Source organism: Argiope bruennichi, chromosome 8 (assembly GCF_947563725.1).
Source record: "Argiope bruennichi chromosome 8, qqArgBrue1.1, whole genome shotgun sequence".
Lineage (NCBI taxonomy): Eukaryota > Metazoa > Arthropoda > Arachnida > Araneae > Araneidae > Argiope > Argiope bruennichi.
The window spans coordinates 59,650,873-59,674,905 of record NC_079158.1 but is presented as its reverse complement, the minus strand read 5'-3'; the positions used below and the strand labels follow the sequence as shown (position 1 = coordinate 59,674,905).

Here is a 24,033-nt window from a genome sequence, read left to right as displayed (position 1 = left end):
TGCATCTTAAATCTCAAACTTACTTTCGGTATGTACAGATTGCACTCAATTTATCGCGTGTCACTGTTATGCGATTTGATTTCATTAAAATGGTAAAGTGATATAATGTGAAAATTATACACATGGCGAAAAAAAATCTTTTTTTTTAGGGCTTACTGGTTAAATTTATTTTATAAACATCACTTAACTTTTAGTTGATTATATATATATATATATGCAACATATTTTGATTGAAGTAGAATACAGGTTCGAAACAGTGAAGAGACTTGGTATTTTTAATTATCTTTTTATTCTATTCCGAGTGGCAGGCATGATTATATACAAGAAAACGCAGCGCGGCACACACAGAAGTAAGAATAAGGGGGGGAAAAGGGACGAACAGATCATGACTTGCCTTATATAATATATCCTTGCCTTATATAATAACCACAGATCATGACTTGCCATAGGATTTCCGGCCGCTGGAGTGACCTTAGACAAGGGCAAAAGTATCACTTTCATTTGATACGTAGTACTGATGGCGTATTATTTTTACAAAGGGATTAATTAAACCAAAAGTGGAATTGGATCACGAAATAAGAGAATATTTTAGAATGAAGTTACTATGGGCTAAATTAAGATAAAATCTTGGAAATTAATTAAATTGAAATTAGAATTAAAATATCATTACATATATTTCATTCTCTAATATATGAAATGTAGGCAAAAAAAAATTTGTTGTCATCAAAAAAATTTAGCCTTTTCTCAATTAAAAAAAAATTAGGAATCAGTCTGTGTCCGTCTAAATTAATACGAAAACGGGTCAAAAACGAAGTGAAGTAGATGGATAAAAATAGGCATCCAACCTTAACACTAAAATTGTAAATCTATTTTAAACATTAAGAATTGCACCTATTTAGAATTGAGTAATAATTCAAATCTGTTAAAGTGAGGACCTTAGCATTACATTTTCATGCATAACAGTGAAATTTATTGGAAAATGATATTCCGTAACAAACAATAACTCTTATTTACAAGGAGAACTATGAATATCGAAGTGTCATTGGAGGCTGCTTATTAGTAATTATAACTGGAGACAGCTGAAGCTGAAGCAAAACAAAGAAAAGATATACAGATTAAGTCCAGTGCAAAAAAAAACTTCTGTTCTGCGTGAATACCAGTGAAAAAGCTGTAAAAATAAAGAGACAGAGGGCAAAACGAAATTTAGAGAAGAATCAAAATTATGCATAACATGAAAGAAGGAAGGGAAACAAATGAAAAAATAAGATCGATAAAATTATAGAACACTGTGTTTTCGGTTGCTTAGTGATTAATACATAGCCGGAGTTCATTAATTTTGGTGATCAAAATATTCTGAAAAATAGTTATATTCGGATACATATATAGTTACATTGGAGGTTATTTCTTCACAAATAGTTAACTAAAAAAGATTTTGATGGGTGGAAAGCAGCATCGAAAATTTGCCGATTTCAACATGATTTAAAAATCGGTGCTGTGAATTTTTCTAGAGTGGCTGGGGCATCCAGCATTGAATTGTTTCACTGCAGAAGACATAAAAAGATGCATATCTCAATAATCTGTAATACAAGTTGAATTATACACACATCGACTAATTAGAAATCTACTAGACCTTTAAATCAAATGACTATTATGCAAATACTATTGGCAATTGAAACATTGTGTGGCTGGGTCTTTTGTATAAAAGTTATGCTTTATTTTTAACTTATATTCTAATACTAGCCGCCTTTGGCGACCAGCCGGTTCGCCAATCTTAATGTTCGTTAAAATTTTAATAATTAAATATTTTATGCAATTTCTACTTTAATAGCTTCTTCATCAAAATATTTTAAAACTTCAAATTTTGATTATCATATAATTTATTCATAATATTATAAAGGCCTTCAGTCATAACGGAATATGTATCTCTCTCCTTTTCTGTTAGCACCCGTAGAATTTATCTTCAATTAATATAATAATATTTTTTACTGAAACAAAGCATTTTTTTATAATCTGATTACTGAAAATAGAGTCACTCAGCGTTTAAACTTTATGGGCACTAAAGAATATTTTTTTAAATTTATGTAATATCTCAAGAGTTGGTCAACAAAATTTTCTTAGATTCGTTATGAGCAGATCGATTAATTAACAATGTTTAATTTTAAATGCATCAAACACTAAGAAAATAAAACGAATCGTTTAAAATAAACGGTTGAAAACGATAGAATTTATGCTTTAAATTAAAGTGGAAAGAATTTATCTTCAATTAATATAATAATATTTTTTACTGAAACAAAGCATTTTTTTATAATCTGATTACTGAAAATAGAGTCACTCAGCGTTTAAACTTTATGGACACTAAAGAATATCTTTTTTAATTTATGTAATATCTCAAGAGTTGGTCAACAAAATCTTCTTAGATTCATTATGAGCAGATCGATTAATTAACAATGCTTAAATTTAAATGCATCAAACACTAAGAAAATAAAACGAATCGTTTAAAATAAACAGTTGAAAACAGGTTTTAAAAAAACTATTTAAAAAACGTTGTACTTAAAACTATAAGCATATACATGTTGTCATGGCAACAATCAGAACAGAATGCGCATGCGTGAATTTTCTTCGCCGGTTACGTAACGCAAATCCGTGATTTTTTCTACGCTAGTTGGGGTAACGCTATGCGGATTAGAAATTTTTAATTTCCTTTATTCTGTTTTATTTTAATTCAAAAGTACTTCAGAATGAATCTGAAAGATTGATTCATTAACAATGTTTAATTTTAAATGCATCAAACATTAAGAAAATAAACAGAACCGATTGAAATAATCCGCCGAAAAATTTTAACCCTAGCCTCATTACTGTTGGGAGAAAAAAAAACTGAAGCCTTTCTCGTTTGGCGCTGGGGATAATGGAAGATTGTTTTGGCGGAAAAGTTGGCGGTGGGGAAAATGGAAGATTTTTTTGGCGGGAAAGTTAGTTTTTAATTAATAATTAAAATTCTAATTAAAAATTCGAAAAAATAAACCCCAGGTGCACATTCCCAACCTCCAAGGTATACATGTACCAAATTTGGTAGCTGTATGTCAAACGGCCTGGCCTGTAGAGCGCCAACACACACACACACACATTGAGCTTTATTATAAGTATAGATATAGATATAGATAATAAATTGCCCTAAAATCATAGTTAATATTTGGTAACACTACAAAAAGAAATCAAGAATCATTGTCTCTGTTACAAAGTAATATGGTCCAAATCAATGTCATTTTTTTTTTAAATTACTCTAAAATGTTTACCATCGAAAAATCAGCAAGTAAAACCAAAATGCACAATTTTGATTTATTTACTTTTATAGTTCAAAACAGGATATTGGTATCTTTGGGAGAATCCAATATAGAATTTGCTTTGGATAGACATGGCGCGAGTGCAATGAGTGAAACTTTTTTATCATTAGTATTAAATATGTGAATGTTTCTCGTCTAATGTCATTCTGACATGTTAGGCTATGTTCTATATATACAAATAATATAAATAAAATAGAATCTGAAAATATGGAAAATCAAGAAAACTTCAAGTGGACGCTCATGAACATGATTTACATTAAAAATATAATTCAACTCACCTTTTCTTCTCTTTACAAAGCCTTTGATTTGTTTTCTTTTTCTTAGTAGCAGATGAATATGAGTTTTTGCTTCTTTTTGACTTTCTCCTAAGATCCATATCTATTAATTAAAATATTGAAAGGAATAAATAATAAATAAATTCCAATATGTCAACGAAATTTCAAATGTTTTTATTTTTTCATAATAAAGATTCAATAGCAAAACAACATTATCTAAATTTCTCTTTTCCAAGCATCAATGATGGAATTGAAAAAATAAATTGAAAGTAATAACAATCAACAAGCAGAATTAAATTATTTGTATTCAAAGATAATAAAATTGAAGAATATCTATAAATTCAAACAGAATAGTCAAAATAATTATGCCTGATTTAAAGTAATCAGTTTTTGGAGATAAAATATGAAGCTAGAAACATGAGAAAGATTTCCTTATTGTTAATAACTTTATTTTTTTTAAATGCTTGCATTACAACGCCCTTCGCGAAAACACTAAATGCCTCACAAAAGCATTAGGAGTGTAATAAGATATATTTGAAGAACAATGACCGAAGCAGTTGCTTTTCTTCTTCGTGCTATTGAAGATCATAAAGTGCAATGTTTTGAAATACAGTTTTACTGTTTGTTACTAGCTGTCTATGGTATGATATCGCCATCATCACGATAAGGACAGTAGTCACGGATAACAGTAGCTCCAGACTGTCCACCATCTTGAGAAGTTAACAATTCGTTACTTCATGAAGCCTTAATAGATCATAAAATGGAATTGGAAAATTCCATTGGCGTTTTCGTAAATTTCTCATAGTTTGAAAAGTAGTTTTAAAGAGGGACTAATGAGAGAAAGAAATTTAATCCAATTGTAATTTGAAAAGAATTTCTAAATCCTTCGATTCAGAATATGAAATAAATGTTATATGTAATTTTGCGTTAACCATTTTTACTCTAAAAATCAATCTAAAGAAACTTAATCTGGAATTAAAGTGAAATGAGACTTAGAAAAAGTAAAGAGGCAAATAACCTCACAGCAACAATAGTCAGAGTTGCAGTAACGTATTGCTTAAAATTTCCTATTATGAAAAGGTTGTAGCATGGAATGGCAAACTTCTCCATATTTGTTGAAAATGCAGATTCTTACACATAGTTACTAAGTTAATATAATCATGTTCGCAATCTATAAGCAAAACTCAAAGGAATCTAATTTGCTTTGGGAAGCTTAGTGGCAGTTAGAAGATCATTTTAAGGATATGGGATAGACGCTCACATCATTTCGCTCAAGTGGTCATCTAAGAATCATTGTTACTACCAACAGTAAATAAAGCAATAAATTGTATATTCGGCATGCGGAAAATCTTAATAAAGGATAACAATTGACATTTTTTTTAAAAATTTGAAAAAAAAAGGAACAATTCTAGGAATTTTTCTATTTCAAAAGAACAAGTTTCTAAGAATTAAAGAACGAATCAAGTCAAAGATAGGTCTCGAATTTTTCTAATATTAACATAGTGATACTCCTTTCAAAAAAGAAAGTTTATATATTTTATCTCATTTTTAAAATGTTTACAAAGTAATGAAATTTTTAACATATATTTCGTCAAAATGGCATTTAACATTAAGCAGAAAACTTTCATGCTTAAATTTGCGAAGCATAATCAAAATATTCCAAAATTTTCAGACTATTCAGCCCAATAGTGTCCAGCAAATATTTCTCAATTCATAGAACAACTTCAAGGGGTGTTAAAACAAATATCTATAAATCACCATAAAAGACATTCAAGCAGCAAAGTTCTAGAAGATGCTAAAGATGGGATATCTCGTTTTCTGGAAAAATTACAGACTATCCAAAACGATTTTTAATCATTGCTGAATGCTAATTTTTTTTCAATATCTTTGGAGATAGATACAAGATTCAGTTTTAAACGTTGTGAGTAGGAACTTAAATATGTGTTTATAACGTGGAACATAAAGATGGCCGTTTTCAAAGGTGAATTTCAATCTACATCGGCCATTAAAAGAAAGCAATCAAACTTAAAATTAACAGAAAACTTCAAAATAATTTTCCCGGTCAAAGAAACATTTTTCAGTATCAATCAAAGTAAAATAAATTTTATTTAAATATTTCTCTTTCCAAGGTTTTGGCCTTTCTAAATTTCGTTTAATAAACGAATTTTGGACGTTTCTCAAACAGAATAAATTTTTTCGAATATTTGCTCCATTATATATTTGTTTGTTGTACTTATTTGACAAATATTCGAATATTTGTCGTGATACTTTCGTAATTATGCGCATGCGCAAAGGAAACAATTTGTAATTAATATAAAAATATTTCATTAAACGTAACAAAACATTTTTTTAAACCTTCCTTAAGCTTAATAGTAGTTGTAAGAAAAGTTTCAAGAAAATTTGTTTATAAGAACGAATTTCTATAAGGAACAAAAAAATGCTGACATTTCAATTTTATTTATATAGATTATCCATTAACTTTTTCACAACTGAAGAACAATTTATGATATTTCGGCATGGTTATTTTTCTGACTAATTTAAAAACTTTACTTTCTTTTTACTGATCTTTTTTTTTCTCTCCTTTTTGAACAAATCTCTCTTCAGGAACTGCCCACAGCAAAAAATAAATTTCCTTAGTTCTCCTTTCGAATTACAATTAAAAACAATATTTAAATTCATTTATTCTGATGTGGTTATGCAAAATTTTTATTAAATTCAACAGAACAATTCCGATTCTTTTTTCTGATATAAAATACTACGCAATAATCTAGGTTCATCAGCAAAATTAAAATTTATTATTTATTTATAAGAAATAATTTTACAATTCTTGTTATAACATGTTTCAAGATTTGTCTCCATACAGTCTGTCATGATCCGGAAATCATTTTTCCCCACCGGAAATGCAAATATATCCTTTATTACATTCCATCACGGTTTCCGTTGCCCAGCCGGATATACAAATATTTGCAGCGCCATCTTTAAATTTCACTTAAATAAGTATTTTTATTAAATAACTGTTCGTAATATTTTCCCTTATTTAATTAACTGTTTTTGATATAAATACTTTTAGAATACGAAAGTAATAAAGATGATATAGAAATGGGCCTCAGACGACATATCTAAGTTTCGTGTAATAATTGTTCATCGTTTCGGAGAAATTCTTGTGACTGACATGTATTTGCTGACACGGAAAATACTCGACTGACTGGAATTAGAGCAGAAAGGCGTACAGAAGTATTTTTTTTCCCCCACAGGAATTTTAGGCTCTTGTTCATTTCTAAATATGAAGACATGGTAAGTTAAAAAGACAAAGTAAATAACAGATTATGACGGTAAAATTGAATATGTGCGCATGTGAGCGGACATACAGATAAATTTTAGTTCTTACAATATTTAAATTTCATAAACACTACGAAACTGCTTTGATACGTGAGGGCGTATCAATTAAGTAATGCACATATTCAACATTAAAAATATGAAATGGAAATTAAAGTAATGCCAATTTATTAAGGCCTATTATATAATCACATTAAGGCATGTTATAGCTACAATAAATCAGATCGAAAATCAAATTCTCATAGAACGCCATCGGCTGGTAGTAGAACGACTCGTTTGAGATAGACATAACAGAAAAAAAAAAAAAAATGCACAAAGAAATTGCCCAGTAAAAAAACAAACATAGCTCCCTTTTTAGTTATTTGATAAAGTTAGTAGAAACAGAACTAGTTAAAAAAAAGAGCCATTCTGTAAACCTTATTTGAATATATGCGATTTCAACGCCCTCTATTTATTCCAAAAACTAATGAGTGTGTATTGAGGAATGTATTATCAAATTTCGCACGGAAGCATTTTGAAAATTAAAAAAATGCATGGAATTTTTTTTTTTTTTTTTTTTTGCGAAATTTTGATTAAATAGAAATTAAATGAAATTCTGTCGTATTTCTGTGATAATTTCTCAATATATTATTGTACAATGCACAAAAATGATTTTTTTTATACATTTGTAAAATTTTGGAAAACTACCACTTCTGAAAGACCAGTTGCCTTTCCTGAGATTTTTTGATAATTTGAAATTGAAATTTTAAAAATAAATCTTAAGCTCTAATTGTAATAATGCTTTTCACTACTGTAATGAATCTATTAATCATTCAATAACATCTTTTTTCTAGTGCTAAATTTATGATATGAAATTGCTTACTTTCCAGACATTTGTTTATTTATATTATACTTTCAAAAAGCAGATTTTTAGTGAAATTTCGTAAGAAACTCTGAAAATTTTTATTTCAGCAGCCATAAATTTTAAAATAGAAAAAATGTTCATAGTTTGTTCATTTTTGGAACACATCTGTTGCTTACATTATAAATTTTCACTTTCTTCGCCATTTTTACAATTTCATGCTTCGTGCACTAATTACTGTTCATTCCAAAAACCTGAGATAAAAAGCTTCTGGACTTTCATTCCATAGAGAGGTAATAGGCAATGAGTAAGATAAATGCATTTTTTCTTTCGGATCTTTTTTCCCGCTTATCATTTGGAATTTATTTTAATTCAAACATTAACAATTTATTTTAATTCAAACATTAACAATTTATTGTAATTCAAAACTTCAGTATTTATTAACCATATAGCTAATTCAATTTTGTAAATTATATGTGGTGGCTAAGCCACCTAATTCCAATGATAAATAAGGTTGCCTAAATTGTTAAAATATCTCCATATTTCGTTCCGCTCCTCTTTTGATGATATTAACGTCTATTGACGCATGCGCAAAAGCGCGGAAGTTGTCCGTAAAAACAGATAGTAGTTGTAGTTAACTGTTTGTGTAATCACAAATAAAACTCCTTACAGATATTAAATGAATTATGAAACGACCCGGTTTACACAATGTTATTATATGTTTTTGCGATTGTTTCAATGCTGGTAATACGCAGAAGTATTCTTTGAACTTTGCATTTATATTCAACTTGTCAATTTCATTTACAAAACATTTTTTCTCGTCACAGGACTTAAATTTAACAGAAACCTGAGAATAGGAATCATAATCTATGATACTCCTAAAACTGTACAATTTGAATACCAATTACAATTTTTTTTTAACTTAAGAAACTTAAAACTTAGAACATTAAGAACATGTTCTTGTTCTTTAAGGAACATGTTAATGTGCTTGTTCTTTTAAGGAAACTTAAAAGAAGAAAAACAATGAAAGCGAGTTGATTGATTTCAAACATAATATTCCTGGCAAACAAGTTGGTCGTCAAAGGCGGCTAATTATTGAATTATCTCATGAATCATGGCTATCACGTAATGTGAATCACTAAATACAGCAGCCATAGGTCAATTTTAAATTTCAACTTTTAAAATACTTTGAGGAATAATAATGAATATCTTTATTCATAGCTTTTGCAGATTTTTCTCTGACGCCTTTTCACTTTTGCGTATAAGCAGTATATAATCGACCTTGCCTAAGAAATTCGATATATTTATACGATAATATTTTGACGAAACTTCACCAGTCAAAACTTCCCAAGCGAGAAAAAAAAAAGAATTTAAAAAAAACACGCCTTTTTGGAATTATGTCTGTCTGTCTGATTATGAATACGATAACTTAAAAATGCTTAGAGCTAGACAGATGAAATCTGGTACCTGGTTTCAATACCAAACTTTTAGAATTTTTAACAAAATTGTTACTAAAATTGTAATTCTGCATCACATTCTGAAAAAAAAGGATGTCCAAAATGAACACCCGGTATTCTTCACAATAAAACAACCACGGCGGCGTTAAATGCCTTATCTAAAGCCGCAGTTTTTATGCAGGGGGCTAACACATTTATTACATAATATACGAGAAAATTTTGGTGGAACCATTTTTTTTTTTGTTATTATTGTTGTTGTTTGTTTTGTTTCTTCTTTGTTTTAACTTTACCGTTATTCTTGCACACATAGAAAGAAAATCTATATTTGTAGAAGTATATAGGTCAGTGTATCAGCGCTGTATCGGCAGAATATTAAACCAAGAGGAAGGTTACCAAATGTAGCACAGATATACTTCAGAAAGTGAGAATGTGCACCTTGATTCCCATTTTTCGAAGTTTAAATTAAAATGTTAATTAAAAAATAATATTACAGCACAAATTTGGTTTTCGCACTATTTTAAAATTTGCAAAGTTGGCTTTTTAATGATATCAGTTTAATAGCAGTGAAAAAAAATTTCTGAATTTTGACACTTTTTAAAAATAATTTACAAGCATTTCAACAATAGAATTCATTGTTGCAATGAAATTCAAACTGTTTCCGTTTCTAAATCAGATATTTAATCGCGATATTTTCTTCTTTTGTTAAAAGCTAAAGAAGAGATTTTGCTAATTATCCTAACAGTAACATCGGGAATCAAAACGTGAAACGATGTCCAAAAATAGCTATTATTTCTGGCAATCTAGCTAGTCGCCAAAGGCGGCTAATTTTAAATAAAATAAATAAATATGAATAAGAAATAATAATATTGAAACTAAGTAATAATTTTAAAGATCAACTTTCTCACTTAATAATTTTGTAGTAATATATATATATATATATATATATATATATATATATATATATATATATATATATATATATATATATATATATATATATATATATATAATACTCTTACACTTTATTCATCAATATAGCGACATATTAATTCATTAATCACACTTTCACTTATTAATTAGAAAACTTACTGAAATAACTATCTGCAAATTATGTCAAGCTGCAAATTTAAATCACTATTTCAAAAACTTTTAACAACTTATCTTTCGCAAAAAAATTCTGATATGAATACGCATCAAAAGAAAAATATAACGATTTTTTTTTTTTTTTTTCAGTCTTGAAATTTATATATCTTGTTAGTATTTGATAAAAAAATGTGTAATTCAAATTCTTCTGATTTTATGGAATTTATGGATTTTATTGTATATCGCCAATGCAATTCGAATTAATATAATGTATATATGTGATCTTTGGGTAATATTTAAAATTAATTATATAGATTTTGGATTTAAAGTACAGATATATGAAATTTGGATAGCATCATAAAATTACAAATAGATTAAAAGATGTAGATATTGTGATTATTTCCCACACTTAGAAATAAATTCGAGACTTCTGTCTCTAAACTTCTGCCCTACCCGATGTCAGGATAAAAAATTTTATGCTAATAGCAACAATCTATGCGTTTCAAATATATATCGTTTTATTTGCACTTTAAAATATAAAAAAAAAATTAATAGCATGACTAATTCGATCACTATGAACTATTTAATGGGATGATGAAATAAATAAAAGGTTCATAAATTGTTGGCAAGAACGCATGCAGTTCGAGGTTTCGATCACGTGGTAAACCAGATAAAACACTACAGCTACATCTTTTAACGCCTTCGAAACGCCACCAGACGGCGGTAAAGGAAATATCCCTATGGTAGGGATACGTGAGGGATATCGACTAGATGGCGTAGTGTCTGAGTTGCGCCGCATTTCTACCCTTGAAATGGAAAATGGGACAGGTCCAAAGGAGAGTGCAGCATTACGGAATGGGATAACGGCCTTGAGCTTTGGCGTTTTATTTATTTGTTTTTATGAAACATTCAGTTCAGTAACCCTACGCGCAGTGTATTTCGCCTAGTTGACATGCGCAATTCGTGAAATCTGTTGATTAAACCTCGTCTTATTAAATTAATTTTTGTATTATTTTTAGATATTTTTCCTTTGGCCTTTATATTCTTAAATTTTAGCATTTTACCAACAACAAATTATCGTTCTACGTGGTACTGAAATGACAACCAAGATTTCCTAGATAATCTAAATAAAAAATAGAATGAATAATGTATTCTGTTGAATACAACGGTAGTATTTATTATGCCTCTAAAGCAAGTATTTTTTTTATTTTTTCCAGTTCTTTATATCAAAATTAAATTACATTATTTTGCAATGATGCCTCGACAATACTAAACCTCAGGCTGCCAAATTTTAATCATAAAGGCTTTGCAAAAAAAAGGAAAAAAAATTCAGAATTAACTTAATTTTCTAATCATATTATCATTCCATAAAGATGTTTAGCAATAATAATAATCTTAATATGCGAAACAAAAATCGTTTACTGTCTGTTAATACGTTGGTACATGTATCAAATTTCGGTGAAATTTCATCTTAAAAATCAGCATTTGCGTTCCCTTTATTTAAATGCTGAAGTATCACGATTGAGCTTTTGGAAAATAAAATTAAATAATTAATTAATGCATTCAAACTTATTTATAAAAAATAATATATAGAATACGTTACATTGATTCATTGCATAAAATCTTTAGAAAAATTATTCAGATATTTCGTTCCAATTTCAGAATCTATTTTATGAAACAGTTCATTGATTTTCGTTCGAGACGATCATTCGGAGAATAAATATTTTTATCTTAGTTTTCGCGACGTTGGATTTTCAAGACAAACAGAAGGGCAACACAGAATATAACCCGAGCAAAATATTTTTAAAAATGATGACCGGGCTAACCCTTAAGAGATGGTATCAACTGGTAACAAAAAATAATAAAATGTTGATTATTGCAAAAGAAATATCAACCAACTGAACACGTTCGCCACGATGCTACGCACAACAAAATGGCGCCATTTCGCTTATTTGGCGCTGCCAATGAAAATACTAAATTCGGAAATTTAAGAAATCCGCTGCTTTTATTTAATGCAGCTCACAATAATAAATTGCTTATTGAAGTTAAGATTTACAGTTCTAGAACTAATTATTAAATGGAACAGCAATTAAAACAAAATAAATGGAAATCATGTAATTTCGATTGGAAAACATAAGAATTTATTATCGCTTTTTATACCGTAATTCTTTTTCCAGTATTTTGCACTATATTTCTACAAAGATTCTTTCCAATCAGCTATCTTTTGATAATTCCTATCTTCTAATATATATTTTATAAAAAAAATTAACAAAAAATGGAGCCTATAAATAGAACCTATGTGATTAAAGAAGAACCTAAGCGGTTAATGAAGTAAATATTGTGAATTTTGAAGAACAATTAGAAAAATTCTTTCTATTCAATTATCCGATCATAATTTGAATACTTCTACAGGTTGCCATAACAGAAATAATTACATTGAACCTTCTACTAAATAATCCACTTATTTAAGCTTGAATATTATATCCACTTATTGACGCTTATTTAAGCTTGAATATTCTTATACAATTTAAAACAATTCCTCTTTTTTCTTTACGTTTTTATTATATAATTACAATTTTTTAAGAACTTAATTTTTTTTTATTATTTCGTTATTAGTTTTGAAACTTAGGAAAAGTTCAAATATTAAGAAAAGTTGAATCCAAACTGTGTTAATGTTTGGTAATTCACGAGATGTTCAGTTAATTTTAATAAGATACATATTAGATTATTTTTTAATATCTATAAATTAATAAATAAACATTTAAATCAATATGTTGGAAAAATCTATAAATCTAAAAATACACAGATATAAATGATATAAGCTTTAAAATTTTCCTTAAAATTTCGCTTTTAACTATTCAACAATATTTGTAAAAAATCTAGTACAGAAAGCGATTTTTTTGTAAAATAACCAAAAGCAGATCAAAAACGCTTTTTTCCCCCTACTCAAAAAATTTGCGCAAAATACAAATGCAACATCACAACCAGTGTACCACAACCAGCGTACGATTTTACATAGTAAATGCAGGTATATTGATACAGACATGACCGTCAACAGATTCTCTTTTTAGACGGCTATGATATAACTCGACATGTACTTATATATTTCGACAAGTGCATTAGTCATGTGACATCCACGTTACAAGAATTATATTCCGTGTTATGTAGAAAAAGTCCAAAGATGTCGCCTCCTATACTGTCAATTTTTCTTTACTGAATCGCACCGTTTTTCAGACATAAAAGAAGCACAAAAAGGGTTAGAAGAAGTAGCAAATCAAGGTAACTACTACCCTAATGCTCTGTTTTGAAAGAAGGCATTTTTAGTTCCTCCTATGCCCCCCCCCCTCTCCCTTATAAATACAAATTCTTAAGGTAATAGTTTTTTCTCTGTTACCGAGAAAATCGTGTTCTAAATAATTTGAAAATTAACGATTTCATTTATTTTTTATAAATATTTGATAACAATAATAACGAATAAATTCATAAATATTTTGATTAAAACCAAATGTCGCTAGTAAATCATGGCAAAATTAAATTTTTAATTTAATATTGCCTTAAATAGTTATTTTAGATTACCGTGCCTACAAGGAACCGGAAAACGTAAAATTCATAAAAATCCAAAGGATTAAATGGACTGAGCACATTATTAGAATGAACAGGGAGCGTACAAGGCAGAAAATATTCCTGGCCAAGCCCACTGGAACAAGAACTAGGGACCGACCCAACCTCAGATGGGTTGATTGCCTGGAAGGGGGACTTTGCCACTTTAAAAGTGATTAACTGGAAGAACAAGCTCAAGAAAATAGAGGTCTGGAAGAAAATTCTTGAGAAAGCAGGAGCCAAACCGGGGCTGTCGTGCCACTGAGGAAGGAAGTTATTTTAGATTAACGCCTCGTGTTTCAAGATACACATAGGCTATGTGTGAACAATCATCGTCATTTCGAACCATGGTAAAACGATCAGGAGGACACCTGAGTCGGCGCTCCTCTCAAAACCTCAATTCCATTTAACCCTTTCATGGTACTATATTTTAAAAAACAAAACTGGTCTAACTGTGCATTAAATTTCATTTATCCAACTGTAATATTTATCCAAGTGCGTTTATGAGATATCGCATTGATATGCATATAAAAGTACAGACTAACAGACGACTGTCTTCAAACAGATTTAATTTAAATTTTTATAAAAACCTATGTTTTAAATGCTAAAATTATATACCGAATTTCATTTATGTAAGTTGACATTTTATTTATATCAGTTGACAAATAGCCTATTCTTTTTTAAATAGAAAGTATATCTATCAGTGATATACTGATAAGAGTAATAGAAAAATGTTTCACAATCAACTCTCAATACGACACTCTTCTATGGATATCGTGCTTTTTGAAAGCTTCAGAATGAGGATGACCACACGTATTCTAATAGTAAAATCTTACTATACCTCAGTTTTTAAAAGAGAAGAAAGAAATTCGTAGTTAGTATGTATTTGCAATTATCTAATAACAACAAAGAACTTAGGCCCAAAAGCTCGTTTGTGGGCATCAAGTTCAGCGAAATTCATTAATGAAAAAGATCTCTCGTAGGTGTTAATTAGCCTACAATGGAAGGTAACACGAACTTTTCTTTAAATATATTCAAAAACCCAGTTATATTACAATACAGTATACTCTCATAAATATAAAAAGCATTCAAAGGTCTATTAAAATTATTTGTGATAAAATGACTAGAACAAGGGGGAAAATTTGGAAAAATGTTGGGACACCCTTCAAAGGAATAAAACAGAACAATTAAAAGCAAAATTTATTTCACAACTACTGTACAAGACGTTTGAATAAGTTTTTATGTTGCCCCAATGGAAATGAAAATAATTTGATCTATTCTATTAGAAAGCTAAAGATAGGTGATCACATTATACACTTAACAATTGTAGTGAGATACTGATTCTTAATCCAGTAAATGTTTCAACTGTTCTATAAAACACAATACAGACAAGTTACATATAACCAGTAATCGCATGGAGCTACATTAGGTGATGAGGGTAAGCAACGAGAAACATTTGACTAATGATTCAGTCATTCACAAACTCTTAAAATACTTTTCCTCCGCCGTCTAATATACGGAATTTCAATAATTTATATATTAAAGACATTCAAAACAATGCCTTTGCTGTAGCATACTAAGCTCTGAATCATGCCATGATATCTATGTGGTTATAGGCGCATGTCTGAAGGCCATTAACAAAAATTTCTTTATTAAAATAAGATCCCAAGATCATGTGAATGCGAATCATGAGAAACTGCAGTCTAGGCGAATTCAAATTTGGAAATTAAAATTGCGTATCGTCCCATGTTCCCTCATCCTTTTCCTATGGAAAAATGTAAAAAAAATAGAAAGGCCAATAAAAAAGTAATCAGCTTTTCTGTTAATCTACAAGCAATTTTTGATCGACCAACTGTAGTGTCCTTTCCTCCTTTTTCATTAGCAATTCGGATGTTTCTTTTTCGTCCAACTAGAACAAAATCGACCAGTGCGTTTTAAACCCAATGACATTCATCAATAACATTACCATTAAATAACTTGATCATGAAGGCAGTTTTATAAAGACATAGCGACTTTAAGTCAAAAACATCGGTTACATTATTAATAACAATATACTGGCTATTTTCTTTATGTCTATGCATAACTAAACCGTTTCTTCTAACACTAGATTTCATCCTATTTATATAATATTAGTGAAGTATTCTTTATTCAGATGAAGACTATAAATATTCAACTGACCCGCTTGATATTCCCATAAAATTAAAAAAAAAATTGTTTTAATATCATCAAAAAATATTTATAGGTTTCGATTGCATGAAAGAAAATTTTAAACTATAAAATTATTGAATGCAATTTTTGAAAAGTATATAGTATATCAATTTAACATAATGCAATGATTTGTTGCAGCTGCAAAATATTATCAAAAGGCTAATTAATTTAGCCATTATTCTGCACAGCGAAAAACCTTTAAAAAAATTAAGATATGAAAGCCATGCTCTGAAATTGGACCATGTGCACTTCCCCACCACTGATTTCGGGAAGAGAACTTTTCGGGGGTTACGGAATACCCAGGGATCACCAGCTAAGAAAATTTTGGAAATTAGGATACCAAAAAGTGCATTTTGAGGCACTTCTCTAGTGCATTGCCTATTAAAACATTCAAACCTCAGGAAAGATACAAAATAAAACTCTTGATAGAACTTTCTGCTTTTGCTGTTTACGGTTAGTGAAAGTTTATTTGTCACATCTAAATACAATAGGTTGACGAAATTATTTTGCATCATATTCTAATAACAATTATTTTAATCTTTGAATGATATTTTAATTCAATACTTGAGAGTCATCAGATATAATCGGCCCATCTCGTTCAATGAACATCGCCTGCAAAATCTCCATTTAATTAGCAACTTTTCTGCATGTGTTTCGAAACTTCCTACGAAACACCTCCAATGCTGTCGTAGACGCTTCGTGTTCAGTGTCCACACATCGTGGATACTGAAGTGGACGGTTTGTAACCGCTATGTTATAATAAATGGTTAGATAAAAAAAATTACGGAAAAACTGCAATCTTTTCCATTTATCGGCATTAAATATTCTGTACCATTTTAAAAAACCTGTTCTGAATTTCATAAATTGTAGATACATATATTCTGAATAAAATATATTAAACCATTCGAGGATCTCCCCAGAACTTTCTCGCTCATTCTCTAATAAAGGTGTTACAGCAGCATTTGTTACAGCAGGTGTTGTATTGCATTACCGTACAATAGTTACGAAATGCTAACCTTTGGCGTGAATTTAGCATTTTTACTGATCTATCGAGTGATCCTTGGCATGTTTTTTGGCGATTAATATCTGAAATGCTATAAATAGTATACGAAAACCAAATTTTTGTTTTAGACGAGTGTTTTCCAACCGACTGAAACAAAAATTTGATATAGACATTCAGGTGTAGTCATAAAATCACATACCAAATATTATTATATTTAATTCAGTGAGTATTTAGTTATCGTGTTTACATGTTTCTAAACCTACAGACCGACATACAATCAATTCTTTGTTCGATATGGCTCAAAATTCGATAGATGTCTACAATATAAATGTTAAATCTGAGTACTGAATTTGATCTATCTAGCTCTCTTTGCTTTGTATCATCATGTTATCTTATATTCCAAGAGCCGGACAGTTATTCCTCAGAACGGTTTTATTTAAAATTTTGATGCAAAGACCTTATATCAAATTTCATTTTGCCTAGCTCAAAAGCGGACAGACAGACGGACATTTCCCGAAATGTGTTTCTCGAATTCAAGAAGGTCTAAAACGTGGAAATTCATCAAAACCTCGACATCGGGTTTTTTTTTTTTTTTTTTTTTTCGATTGCTGTATTTTCTTTATGGCTCCTATACTAGAAAGTAAAAATTGTTTGGACGGCTCAAATAGCGCTAAAATTCAAATTTAAAACTGCTTAATATTTCATGATATTACAATATTCCTCTCCAGCATATCGATATTGATGTTTGCAGTGGAGTCAAGTCATAATACGTCATCGTCACATGATCAATATCGATTATCTGCATCATTCACTGCGATGTCTTTATCATTACCGTTTAATGCTTCTTTGTTTACAGGCGAAAACTTTATGAGGTGAAAAAAATGCCTTATCGTCATCAGCTTTAGACTGTTATACTATGAAAGACGAAGAAAATTATATGCGCAAGTGTGCTACAATTACGAGTTATAAAAGCATGCATTTTTAAAATTCGACGGGAATTTCTAAGCCTACAACATTTTATGTATTATATTATTTAAGGTGTTAATACTAATATATCATACTATCATATCGGCATGTACAGTGGCTGAAAAAATTGAGAGTACACTTTACTTTTACTTGATAAATCCACCTTTCAATATAAATAACACATAATCGGGAAGTGCGAACATGTTTTTATTTTTACACATAACCAATGGTTTAATTTAGAGTAAAAATAAAGAAAAATCAGCTAAACATTTCTATATTGAAAAGTTTCAGAAGCATTTTAAATAAACATACGCAGAATGTTGCCTCAAAAAATTGAGAATACACCAATGAAATTTTTGCCATATTACGCATAGAAACAAAGTGTCACTATTAAATTGCATGTCTTTTGGCTCTTATAATGGCCTCTAAACGTCATGGTACGGATTCCACCAATTTTTAATGGTATCTGATAATTTACCGCATTCTTCTTGCACCACTTGTTATAAATGGGGTTTGTTTGTAATTTTGTGATTTTGAACCACTTTATCAATGCCAAGAATGTTCAATGGCATTGATTTCGGGGTACTGTCGCATTGTTAGAGATAAATCGTTCATCAGCTTGCAAATTCTGAAAAAGCATCTGAAGTTTGCAAAAACTAATTTATTGAAGACCAATAACCTTTGGAAGAAAGCTATATTTAGTAATGAAAGAAAACTCAACATTTTTAGCCATCATACTGTATGGAGAAAGCCTAATACTTTTTTGGATCTAAAAAATTTACCTCCTACAGTTAAACATGATGGTGACTAAGTCATGATTTGAGGTTGCATGACTTCATTCGGGGTAGGAAATTTAATTTTTATAGATGGCATTATAAACGATATGGTTTACTTGGATATACTTCGCAGCAATCTAAAGGAAAGTGCTAAAAATCTGAGTTTAGATGGAAATTTCATTTTCCAGCAGGACAACGACCCTAAACAGAGTGCATGTAACGTCAAAATAGTGTCTTTTTCATTGTAAACAGCAGTTACACACATCACCACATTACCCGAACATCAATACCATTAAATATCTGTGGGCCACACTCGAAGCAGTGGTCCAAAAACACAAAATTAGAAACAAAACCCATTTAAAACAAATGGTGCAAGAAGAATGGGGTAAAATATTTTCAGATATTATCAAAAATTGGTCGAATCGGTACCACGATCTTTGGAAGCCATTATAAAAGCTAAAAGATATGCAACTAAATACTGACACGTTCTTTCTATGCGGGATATTACAAAAATTTCATTGGTGTATTCTCAATTTTTTGAGGCAACATTCTGCGTATGTTTAATTAAAATGCTTCTGAAAGTTTTCAATTTAGAAATTTTTCGCTAATTTTTCTTTATTTTTACTCTAAATTAAACCGTTTGTTTGTTTGTTATTAAAACATGTTTGCACTTCCCGGTTATGTGTTATTTATATTGAAAGTCTGATTTATCAAGTAAAAGTAAGGTGTACTCTCAATTTTTTGAGCCACTGTATATTTATTAGCTAACGTAAAAATAAAAAACAATCTAATAAATAATCATAATTCGAAGAAAATAAATATAAATTCCGAGAAAAAATGTTGATATAGAATGTTCATAAATTCGAAGAAAAAATGTTGATATAAGATTACTTAACCTAATAATGTGAACGAATATGAATGATCCCAACGTTACACGGTTTTAAATAAATTAGACAGAGAAAAGAAGGAAGAAATAATTACAACTTAAACTAAAGTATACCTCAAAACTTCATTAAAGTTCCAATATACAAGCTAAAGTTAAATTATCGAAACTTATCACTCAGTCACTTAAAAAAAATTTGGCAGAACGCACACATTTAATAAAATGCTAAGCTTTAAGTAAACAATCATCTATCACCACTACCTTTCTTAAGCATCCGGGGGAATCTGACGAGTAATCATGGGAAAAATCTCAATGGCCTTTTGTTGGCCATGGCCTCCGACAGAAGGTACATTCCGTCATCAGAGTGGAGTTAACCGGGATTTCTATACCCCTAGGAGAAGATAGAACCTGCTAACTAATCCGATTATTTCTTATCCATTTACACCCACCTACCCCCTCCTTCTCCAGCGAAAGTTCACGAAACTAAGTTAACGCAATTTAAAATTCATGTAAATATTAGTACCGGTTCCATCAGTTCGATTTCAGAATTGATATACAGATGGCAAAATATGAGTAGCTTGAAAATTTCGAAATCATGTGTATCATATTTCGAGAAGCATTAATATTATATTGTAAATATATATTATTAATATATATTCACAATATAACGTTACTATTCTTTATGAACGTTGATGATTTAAATCAAAATAAATGCCCGCTAAAGCAAAATACTGTGAAATTTCTAAAATATTCTTTGATTTCTTCTATTTCATTAAATTACATACAGATACGTAAATCAATGTAAAATGTCTTTTTTCCTCTAAAACAGCTGACGAGATCTGGAAATATCCACTAATGCCTGAAGCCCATTCCCAATTTACTTGTCAGTCAAAATTCGTAACAAGAGCAAGACCGATCCATAACCAAATAAAATAATAAATTTAATTCTAAAAAATGAAAAAAAAAGATTTTTAGTTTATTAATGGGAACGAAAGTTAATGATAGTTTAATCATTAACTTTCACCGTTATATCACTAAGCTTACAGTGTTTCATCAATTGTATACATACATTACAAGTATACATACAAGTTGAGAAAAATAAAGTTTATCTGATACGTCTGCTTTTTTAAAATCTCTACTTAATTTTAATATATATTATTATCATAATTTTCGACCTGCAATTATATTATTTTACAATGCAGAACAGAAAATAATAAAAATAAAAAAACGATCACCATCCTTTGCAATAACAAGAACCGCCGTTCCCTATATTCCACTGTAAGCACATTCATTCACTGACCCCCCCCCCCGCTTCGCCTTCTGCTTCCCATTATATCACTCCCCTGCTTCAGGCTTTCGAACGGCGGGAAACGAAGAACGAGGTGAGATGTACCAGCATGCTTTGCGAATCAAGAAACGACAATGCAACAAAATACTGAGTTGATAAAATGAAAGGTGAAATCTGAATGCATCAAACTAATAAAGAAGCATGAGAACAAGTTAACTGAAAAACAGTTCCTCTGGTGATCGAATCAAATGCAATATAGTTGTTCGATTCAATTCTATAATGTTCAATCAAAAAAATAGTTTGGGAATATCTGGATGTTCATACTTCGTCAATTCATATGCGTGGAGCGAACCATTTTTCAATCCTTTTCCATCGATCGACCTAATGTAAGTACAGGCTTTTTATAGCGTTCAGAAATACTGAATATTGTGTTCTCTTTCACAAGAATGCATTATTAAATAAAATTGTACATCTTATAAAAGCATAATTAATTAATAATTATATATAAAAAGTATTATTTTCATTAACTTTTTCTATTTGTTAAAAAAAATCTAATGAATTAATTAAACAATATTTTATAAAAACATTGAATAGTAATTAAATTTTACTAACAATTTAAACTAAATAATGCATTTGTTCGTCCATTTAATCAAAGTTTTGTTTTATGAAATGGCAACATTCAGATATAGCCTTAATATCAGTAAAAACGTAACCTTAAACGAAAAAAGCCGTAAAAAATTTTTTCATACAAATAAATTTAATTTAATAAGATTAGAAATTAGTGTTAATTAAATCATGATTATTAAACTTACCTTGAATTAATTTTGTGGAGTGCAAACACGTGAAACGTTATTACCTCAGAAAAGAGGAGCAAAATTTTAGTCAAACGCTTTGAGTCTGAGACTAGCATCGAATGTAAACACCTGCAGGTTTGCCATAACCAGCGCATTCAGGGCTGCCATGATATGATTTGAGAGGACCAATCCCCAGCAACCATCTCTTGGCGATATTTTTTATCGCCAATGATTCACATCAAAATGTGTGTAAAGCGCCCTCTAACGAAGAATACTAGAAATCATTGGTTGCCAGATTTTGATTACGCAAGAGGCTGTGGGTCGAATTCGGAGAGCGAGGAGGCTCATTAAAACATTTTTTTTTTTAAATTGGAAAGTAGAAAAAGTGCATCGAAATTAATTAAGTGAGAAATTTGTCAGGTAGAGAAGCAGGGGAAAAAAATGCTATAATCTGAAATACAAATATGTAATTAAATAATTACTGCTATAAAATTTGCAACATAAAAATAAAAGTAAAATAATTCTAATTATTTAAAATTAATTTTCCTCATTCTACAGAATTTGAAAATTGTTATAAAATATCCCGTCTGGTATTTGTCACGACATTTGAGTGTATACCTTTATATAACTAATCTTTCGTTAGTGTGGTGTGGGAGATTGAAAAGGAGGTGCCAGCTCAGTCACCGTCCTTGTTATATGACCTCGTTCAAAATTACTACATCTTTAAAAATTAATTGTCCTGCGAAATCAAACTGCAGCCTTCAGTGAACTAGTACACGTATGTCATAATGTTGGTTTACAGTAGTTGTTGGATAAGAGCAACTAATGAAAAAAAATTGTTCGGAAAAAAAAAAAAACTTTGTTTATCTTTTTGTTTGGCAACAAATCCACTGCTACAAAATTCAAATCGGTATTAAATTTCATTTTCAGTAACGATTTTTTTTTCCCTTTTTTTTTTTTTTTTTGCATAAAAAAAATTCGTTTTTGAATCCTTAATATCTAAATATCGAATTCCTAAGTCAACACATTTCGACTGCTATTACATGAAGTAGCACAATGTAACAAAATGTATAGAATTTGCTTTGTGGAAATAAAAAAATGTGGAATAATAATAAAAAAAAAAAAATATGTTTAGGAACCATACTCATCATTAGAAATTTAAAGCTAAACTGCATTAAAAGTAAAAATATTGCATCAAATTAAAAAAAAAAAAAAGAAAAAAAAACAGCGATAAAGATTCATAAGACAATCTAAAAATAGCACACCACTCACCAGTTAATGTTTATAGCTTTTTCCTGAGCGACTTTCAGTCTTCTGAAAATTTATGCCCCAGTGAGAATCGGAGAAAAATTACCTCATTAATTCGTATTCTTTTCTCAGGACAAAATTAATGGTCGTTTTTTGACTGCAATAGATAAACAATACAAACATTTTGTTCAATATGTAGAAATTATATTTGATATACAAAAGCCGTTTAGTAATGAAAATCCAAGTTTCCTTAAAAAGATTCGATACATAGAGATTTTCTATGTATGAATGTTCGATATATGAAATTTCTACTACATTTGATATTATAAAACTCATTAGAAGGGAAGGGAAAGTAATGTATCTTAAAATTGCTAAGATTGCAGAATTTCAATTCACTGATTTACAACTCAAACTACCGACGAATGTAAATTCTATTTTTAAGAATAATTTTTAGAACTATTAAAAAAGTTGTGCGAATAGAAATAAGAATTAGAATGTAATTCAAAGATTTCATTTGCATTGTTACCTATTTATATTTATTACTTTTTTTTTTAATTCTTGAGGAGAGCATTGTAATTAAAACGTGGTCATTCAGAATCTTGTAATGTCTTGTACTTTCTTAATTCTTCACTTAATGCTTAAGTTTATGATATATATTTTTTTAATTTATATGTTAAAAAATATTATAGTTTCCTATTAAACAGATGAATGCAATATGTATATATAGCAACCATAAACATGAATGAACATGTCAGTTATAAAAAAGAACATTCCAATCAGATTGTTGTTATAATAAGAAATCTGAATGACTGGCCACTACGAATAGCAATAGGGAACTTCTGTACTTCCTGTAAAATAAAGAGATGGCAAGCCCAAACGATTTAGTATAATCGTGAAAAATCCTTTAATTTAGTCTTTCACGACCTGTTAACAG

General features: G+C 29.6%; 1 protein-coding gene across 2 annotated transcripts in view; it reads right to left on the bottom strand.

Moving 5' to 3' along the window:
* LOC129981000 (histone-lysine N-methyltransferase SETDB1-like) overlaps nt 1-21,959 on the bottom strand; it is a 111,315-nt gene extending 89,356 nt beyond the window's left edge. For both annotated transcript variants that reach the window (XM_056091575.1, XM_056091574.1), the window contains exons 1-2: nt 21,870-21,959; nt 3,620-3,719 (exon numbers count right to left, since the gene is read on the bottom strand). In XM_056091575.1, the coding sequence (XP_055947550.1) occupies nt 3,620-3,717 (98 nt within the window). In that variant the 5' untranslated portion in view covers nt 3,718-3,719; nt 21,870-21,959. The remainder of the gene's footprint in view (nt 1-3,619; nt 3,720-21,869) is intronic.
* Nucleotides 21,960-24,033: the final 2,074 nt, after the last annotated feature.